Source organism: Cannabis sativa, chromosome X, assembly GCF_029168945.1.
Source record: "Cannabis sativa cultivar Pink pepper isolate KNU-18-1 chromosome X, ASM2916894v1, whole genome shotgun sequence".
Classification (NCBI taxonomy): Eukaryota; Viridiplantae; Streptophyta; class Magnoliopsida; order Rosales; family Cannabaceae; genus Cannabis; species Cannabis sativa.
In genome coordinates this window covers 21,182,831-21,191,280 of record NC_083610.1, presented here as the reverse complement: position 1 = coordinate 21,191,280, position 8,450 = coordinate 21,182,831, and the positions used below count along the sequence as shown (strand labels likewise).

Sequence of the window (8,450 nt, the reverse complement as noted above, 5' to 3'; positions counted from 1 at the left end):
CTTTTGACTGATGTGACTCTTCACAGAGTAGCCTTCATTAGACTTTATTGGTCATAGCCTTGTAGGTGCAGATCGGGAGTTGTGTTGTCAGACTTTATTGCGTGTGGCAGTTCCAACACGCCTCCTCCCATGCGGCATTAAATACGAAATGACTGCTCAGAGGGAGTCTGACACCACCCGGAGATGCTGTGATGTTACCTTGCTCTCCAGGAGCATAGAAAACCTTGCATGCCTTCTCCGGGAGGCATATCCAAGATAATGCCTTTCTTTACAAAGACTTAGCTATTAATTTAAGTGCTAAACCCTTTGTGTCCACGTGTCCTTGTACGGTTGATCTACGTATATTGGGCAAAATCAGGGGCAACAACCATAAACTTGTTGGGGTAAATATTTTAACTCAATCTCAACACCATTTTTACTTAACACTTTTTACTAATGTCTGTTTTTACTTTATTCTTTTTAGGTAAATTTGTTGGCAAAGCGCTGTTCAGAAGCATTGTTCAAAATGTCCCTAGAGCTGGAGAATCTTAGAGCTAAACGAGAAGCTTCAGACACAGAGGGCTGAAGCTATGGCTAAATTGAAAGAAGTCCAAAACCAAGCGAAGGAGCTGGTGAATTGCCAAGTCAAAAAGAGGTTGCAGTCTGCTGTGAAAGATGTTGTCGCTTCTTACAAAGAGGACATCTAGAAGATGCAAAAGCACGGGCACACGTATAAAGAGCGTTACAACACATGTGAGCAACTTTTAGAGTTGTCTACTAGTGAAGTATTTTTGTAAGAAAATGTGTCAAATCTTATATAGATGAAAGAGAAAATAAAAAATTGATATTTTAAGATGATAGATGATGTGTATAATTTTCTAAATCTTATGTGGATGAGAGAAAAATAAAAAAAAAATAATATTTTTTAAATGATGTGTGTAATTTCGACAACTATAAATGGTGAACATTATTATTAGGCACTAATAATGCTTAAGACCTTCTAGACATGTCGCATTGTGATTGGATAGCAATACTCTTTAAAAGTTATTACATTTAAATGTATGAGCCCCGATACTTAATTGGACTAATAACAATATAAATACGTAAGAAGATACTAAAAACTACTAGTGCCCTTTAGCATTTCTCATAAATGATGCATTCGTTGAAAATGCTCTAAATCAAAGTTAAATAGTGAGACTCACAAGAATTAATAAATAATACATTTAATTACATCCCTTTACCACGAATTGTGTAGTGTAATGGTAGGAATTGCCTTTACGGGCATCCTCCTTTGCTTGGGTCAAGGGTTTGAAACCTACCTAAGCCCTTCTTGAAAGGAACTAAAGGGAAAAAGGCTTGGTCCTTGCTGGAGGTGGTTTCATTTGTGTGATGAGAACTCTTGAGGTAACTATCGATGACTTAATTAAGATACGCTGAGGTGTAACACTCCTATATCCGACACGTGATCTCTGAAATTGTCAAAATAATCGAAGGAGTGAGAAAGAGATCTGTACCGCGTGATTTCTTTTTTTTTTTAAATAAAAATAAAATTAATAAATAATACCAATAACAAAAAAGAAAAAAAAAACAAATAGATGAGACAAAACCAAAAAAGAAAACATATAGTAACATAATACCAACGACAACAAAAAAAATAAATAAAGTAATAGATGAGTTGATTTAAAAAAATTCTTTTGTTTTAGCAAATTGAACACTTTTATTTCTTTTTATTTCATAGAGAAAAAAAATTGAACACTTTTTTTTGGATGATACATTCGAGAGAGATGCTTTGTTATATTTTCTTTTCAATTGAATCAAGCAAAGAATTTCTTATTTATTTAAATTATCTTTATAGTGTAAATATATAAAAAAAATAACTTATGATATAAATATTTAAATTTAATTTTTAATTTATTTAAAAAAATTAATTTTTAATTATAAATAAATATTTAAATTTAATATTTGATAATAATAAATAATATTTTAATTTATAATTTTAAAATTTTTGTGAATATATAATTATTAAATATTAAGCAAATTATCACGTGATAAATTTTAATTGGTTTAGATGATAATTTTTATTTTTTAACTTTTAAAGTTAATTGAAGTATAACAATAAATAAATAAAACGTGAATAATGACTGTACCCATTAAGGTATTTATATTTCAAATTACTTAAAAAAAAAAAATTTAATTTTCCTTTAAATAAGACAATAGAACGATTTTTTTTTTTAAAAAAAAATAAATACAAATAATTGTGTTTAAATTAAAAATAAATAAATAAAAAAAATGGGACCAACCTGCCACGTAAACCTTAACACTTTGAAACAAAAAAATTAAACTCTGTCCAGTGTCCTCTTCTGCGAAAACACGTGTCAAATTCAGACGCGAAACTCGTGTGAAAAATCACGTGATTGGCATGCTGGTCCTTCCGTTCCTCAAAGTCATAAAAACAATTTTTTTATAGTTTTTAGTTTTAGTTTCTAATTTTTAATTTTTTTGAAAAATAACACCTTCTTTGTCTGTCTCATTCTAGAGAGAGAAAGAGATTAGAGAGAGAAAGAGGGTCAGAGAAAGAGAGAGAGAGAGAGTACCAAAATGGGTAAGATAGTGGAGAGGAAGAAGAAGAAGAAAGGGCGTCCCTCTCTTTTAGATCTCCAAAAACGGAACCTCAGAGAACAACAACAGCACCAAATTCCACACCAGACTAAGCGAATTACCAATTCAGTCCCTCATTCTCACCATAATTACAAGAATGCCCCTGCTTCTTCTACCCCTAATTCGGTTCGTCGATCTACTCGCCGGAACCCTAATCCCGACCCGGAAAGCCCCGACGCTGAGGAGGAAGACGAGGATGACGATGAGGATGATGACGAAGAAGAAGAATTGACAGGGAAACGGCGCGAGAAGAAGCTCAAGCTTGTTCTTAAGTTGCCTTCAAATCAAAAATCCTCTATCAATTCTGCTTCCCAGAATTCGTATGCTTCAGATTCGAATGCTGAGGAAGATAACGCTGGCTCTGTTGGTAACAAGAAGCGGAAAATCAATGCGATCGGAGATGGATCTGGGCTCTCTGACTCAAAGAAGGTACTGAGAAAAATTAGGTCTTTATTTGGTAATAAAATGGGGAGTTCTTGAACTTTTTGAATTACGCGGGTTGAAAGCGCCAATCGCTTTTTGTTTTGAAAATTATAACTCTCTTTTGGGTGACATTGCGTTGACATATTGTGAAAATTCCTAGAATTTCGCACCTTTGAACTATGTAGGTTTTCTAGAATTTGAGGAAAGGGGTTGACTTGGTCCATTCTTTTGGAATTTCAGTATTGAAATTTTTTGGGGAGCAAGATGCCCTTTTTTTCTTCCATTTTTGTTTAAATGTCGTAATTTTTTTTAAAAAAATTTGATTATTATTCTTCGTTTTTGAGTATTTTTGATTTATCAGCATTAAATCTGTTTTTTTAGTTTACTGAGCTAATAATGATTTTAATGTCATATCTATCTGATAATAAAAAAGTTCAAATTTGTCTTTTCTTCTTTTTTAAACAATTATTATATCACAGTTTGGAACTGTATTTCCCCTTTTTCGAACTTTGAATGCCTGTCTACTTAGCTTTTTCACGGCTACTACTTTGCTTAGCTGAGTTATTTCTTTTTATCTTCCTTAAAATGGAAATAAAAAATATACATATATGTTTGCTTTGTTAGTTATTATTTTTTAATCATTGGGTTTAAATCCAATATTTTCAGGGTATCAAGTCCATTTCTGGAACGAAGCCATCAAACACCGTTCAAGGTTTGTCTTATAAATTTATGATGACCATTCATTGGTTAAAGAAATATATTTTTGATTTTAGAAGTTATTGGTTATGGGGTATTTGCAGGGACAAAGTTGGATTTGGGACCCTCAACACCTTTACCTGATAAAAAGCTGTTACTGTTCATCCTCGAGAGGCTCCAAAAGTGCGTTCTTTTGGGTTCTTGGATTGTGCTTTGATCTCTTTGATGCACTTTTGTATGTCAATATGCTTAACTATTTTAATTTGAATTTCAGGAAGGACACCTATGGTGTGTACTCTGAACCTGCAGACCCTGAAGAGGTTAGTATTGTTTTCTTTTTCTTTTTTTGGAGGGGGAAGGGTTGTAGTGATAGTGCATTAGCTTCATGACCTTAGGAGTTGTTTTAATTCTATTTTTGAATAACATGTTTTTGATGTATTTGCAGCTACCAGACTATCACGAAGTAATAGAGCATCCTATGGATTTCGGGACTGTAAAGAAGAAACTTACTGGTGGTGCTTATACCTACCTGGAGGAGTTCGAGGTTGGTTCTCTATCCTGTGGTTTCCTCCTTCGTTAAATCTTCTTCTTTTGAATGTGATGTTATATAAGTCATGCCAAAATCGGCTTTTGTTGTTTTCCCATCTCAAGACTGAAGCTGCTGTTTTTCTACCCAGCTGATTGAATGGGAGATTGAGTCAGATGATTTGGAGTTAAATTTGCTGAAACTGTTTTGTGTATTGTGTTTCATATGTTCTCACCTCTAAATCTGTCGTGGATGTCAAAGTTAATAAAATTGATTTGAACAGTTGTTGTTAGCTTTGTTTTTTGGTAGAATTTAATTGAAGTTCTATCTTGGAAGTGTCAGAAAGAACCATCTTTTAGAGGTCCAGGCTGGTTTAAGGTTCAAATTCTTGCCCCAATGTATAATATATATTGTAGACACAGTTAAGGGACTTTTTTATGTGACTAGGATGATCCTATCGTTGCTTGTTGCATTTCATATGGCTGGTTGAAAATACCATGTTTTAGTAGTTTTGTAACACTTTCGTGTGGCATTGGCTCATTTACTTTTAAGATTGTATCTGTATTCAGTAATATTGACTACCAATATTTGTTATATAATACTGTAGGGAGATGGAAAAGGTTTAAAGTTACATCTGAGCTTTTACGCGATCAGTTTGGTAGCATTTATTTATTTTACAGGGAACTAATTTTGTGATAGTTTACGTGTACGAGCAAAGAAGACACTTTGATGTTTGATTTGGCTGACATGATTTGGTGGATGCGCTGCATGGATGTTTCAGTTATATGTGCTTATAGCTTAAGAAATAAAATATTATTAATCTATGATATTCTGATGTTTATTTTTACCTGGATCAACAATTTGTGAGTCTTGTTGATACGCAGTCTATGGCATTTTCATATGCTTGTCTGGGTGGTTACTCTTTGTTGATGGCTTTGCAGACCTTGCTTATGTGATATTATATTATTTGTTGGCTCACTCTTATGTAATGTATAGATGGGTGGTGATATACACCATAGCCATCTCATTATTATATTTTCGAAGCATTAGTTGCATTAGCCATTGGCTGAATGATTGATTTTGTATTTTTTTAAACAAGATTTTCTGTTACCTTTGGGTGGACGAGGACTGAAGCTTGATTTTATCATCTTGCAGAAAGATATATACTTAATCTGCACTAACGCAATGCAGTATAATGCTCCAGACACCGTATATTTTCGACAGGTATAGTCAAATTTTAAATTTTATGATTCCATTGCCTCAACTCCATATGTTTCATCGACTTTTATTATTTTTTTTGCAGGCACGTTCTATACATGAGTTGGCGAAAAAGAATTTTGAAAATTTGAGGCAAGACAGTGACGATAATAACGAACCAGTAGTACCTAAAGTAGTAAGAAGAGGGAGACCACCAACGAAAAATTTGAAAAAACAAGGTTCGGAGTATACTTCAGATGGTACGCTTGCTACCACTGCTGGAGGGGAGAATGCCACTTTGTCAAATCATGAAATGAGGAAAGGTCCTCATCTCCAAGACAAGTCTGGTTTGGCAGATATATCTGGAAGAGTTCATGGTTCACGCAATAATGACGTCTATAGTAGCTTTTTAGCTGATAAACTTGAGAAGAATGATGAGTTTACAGGTCTGAAACTCGTATTTTAGCAATTTAAATTGTCCAGAGTTTTGCATTTATATTCTAGAAAACTGAAGGATACTCATTTTCAATTGTAAATTTTATAGGGTCTGCGATGAGGGGTAACTTTAAGAATGGGAAAAAACATTTTGTGCTTGACGATAACAGGCGTAACACGTACTTGCAACCACATCCTTCTGCTGGTGGTCGTGAGCCGTCTGTGTTGACAACTTTTGATGGAGAAAAAAAACAGCTTATGCCTGTAAGTGTCTATGCCAATTACATAAGATGTTTTTCTTAAAAAGGAAAACTGAATCTCATAATGTTAGGGACTTCAGTTCTGTCCCCGAGAGGAAATTTTGTTTAACTCCTGTAGCACCATTACATCAAATTCCATAGTATTTGCTACTGCATTTTCTTTTGGGTGCTTCCTTCTGTCGATTCGTTGACTTGGTTTCTGTAATTATCAGGTTGGGCTTCTTGTCGAGCATGGTTATGCAAGGAGCCTGGCTCGATTTGCTGCAAACCTTGGACCTGTTGCTTGGAAAATTGCTTCCAAGAAGATTGAAATGACTTTACCAGCTGGTGCTAAGTTTGGCCCTGGTTGGGTTGTAGAGGATGACATCCTGCCACAAAGGTCACTTCTTTTACCAGGACAGCCATCGGTATCCCAGCCCTCTATTGTTGTGGCAAATTCATCATCTGCTGCTACAAGCTGCACCCTTGATTCAAATGTTAATAGATTGTCAGAGAAGCCCGAAGGGGATAACTTGTCAGAGAGGCAAATGCCTTCAACCACTCCCTCAACGTCAGACAGCCATCCAAGCAAATCTCTCCCCGTGTCAGCCGCCACATCCTCTGCATCCATATTTGCTAGGTCTCATGAACCTGTCACAGCAAAGGCAGAAACTGCAGAAGGATTGAAACCCAATGTTGGGTTTAACACACAGAACAACAGTATTGGTGGGATCAGGCCAAGACCTCCATTTCCAATTCATCAAGGCCCTACGATTCACCCTGGTATGAATGGATATAACGGCTTTAATCTTGCCGCTCAGATGGGAAAACTAATGGGACCACACTCCGGACCACCAGGTTTTAACATCCAATCGTCTCAAATGGTCGATACAAGCTCTAGAAATACTAATAAAGCTAATCCCGCAACTGGGAGCAGCTTAACTACCGAAGAAACTAATAAATTGTCAGAAAACCGAACTACAATAAATTCCAGCAATCCACTGCCAAACCCTGGGAGTGAGGCAACAACACCGTCGATGTCAGGGTTTCATCCAAGGCCATCTTGGCAAGGTTTCTCGCCACAGCTAAGACCTGATTCTGGATTGTCAACGCAACAGAAGTCAGATTCAGTTCCACCAGATCTTAATGTCAGATTTCAGTCACCAGGGTCTCCTAGTTCTAGCAGAGTTGATTCAACACAACCAGATTTAGCATTGCAGCTTTGAGAATAATTGAGGGTTTTTTTTATATTTCTTTTTTCCTTTTTCTTGTTTGTCATTCTCTTTAATTTAGTTAACCATAGACCGGTGGGTTCATGATTTGTTGCTTTAAGTGACTTGAGGCCAATAGAAAATGGTCTGTGTCAGAAGCCGTGTTGAGCCACACCTAACATTATTGTATTAGATTAGGTTGATCATGTACAGATTAATGTATTCTAATTTTAGGTCCACAAGTAAAGAAGTTCTCATTTGTACCATTATAAACTATGATCATAAGAATTTGTTGACTAATGAGCTAAGATAAGATGTTTTTTTAAGTTAGAAATTCTATTTTGTTTACTTTAAAAGAAATATAATTTTGATTTTTTATTAAGGTATTTCTTCTTATGCCATTCCTTTGGAGCTAAATATGGTGGCAAAAAGAAAAAGAAAATGTTAATTCTAAGTATTCTCTCATAAAACATATATTTTTAAAAATATTCTTTTTATATAATATTATGACTTAAAGTTTTTATTTTAAAAATATACTTTTAAAGTTTTAAAATTATAAAAATACACTTTACTTAGCAAAAAGTAAGAAAATAACTAAAAAACAACTAAAAACCAACCTCACCAAAACTATAAATAAACTATAAAATAATTAGAAAAATAACTTTAAGAGACAGAAAGAGAGGTTGGGGTACCTAGGTTTCAGGGGTTGGGGAGGTAGGAAATGGCCTTCGTTTAGGCGGTGGATGATCGAAGTTGGTCCCTCCGGCTCTGGTAGGAGCAGGGAGCCGCAAGGTTAAGGAAGAGAGAGAATGAAAGTGTGATGAAATTAGGGCTTTAAACGACCGTGGTGGTGGTCGTTTTGGGAGCAGGTGGCCGAGACCTGGTCGTGGCTGCAAGCGTGGAGCATAGGGACGAGAGAGATGGTATCGGGAGAGAGTGAGAAGGGAAGAGAGAGGGTTTTCCAATTAGGATTTTCAAATATTCTATTTATTTATTTTTTTAATTCTATTTTTTTATTATTATTTAAAAAAAAAAGTACCTTCAAGTCTCGGTTTATAAGCGATACCAAAAGATCTTTTAGTGTCA

At 35.0% G+C, this 8,450-nt stretch overlaps 1 protein-coding gene across 1 annotated transcript; it reads left to right on the top strand.

Moving 5' to 3' along the window:
- Positions 1-2,455: 2,455 nt before the first annotated feature.
- LOC115702872 (uncharacterized) lies at positions 2,456-7,698 on the top strand. Its single transcript, XM_030630321.2, has 9 exons — positions 2,456-3,066; positions 3,727-3,772; positions 3,861-3,939; positions 4,031-4,076; positions 4,202-4,300; positions 5,438-5,506; positions 5,586-5,925; positions 6,024-6,178; positions 6,387-7,698. The coding sequence occupies exons 1-9, from the start codon at positions 2,578-2,580 to the stop codon at positions 7,377-7,379; spliced, it is 2,316 nt and encodes a 771-aa protein (XP_030486181.2). The 5' UTR covers positions 2,456-2,577; the 3' UTR covers positions 7,380-7,698.
- Positions 7,699-8,450: the final 752 nt, after the last annotated feature.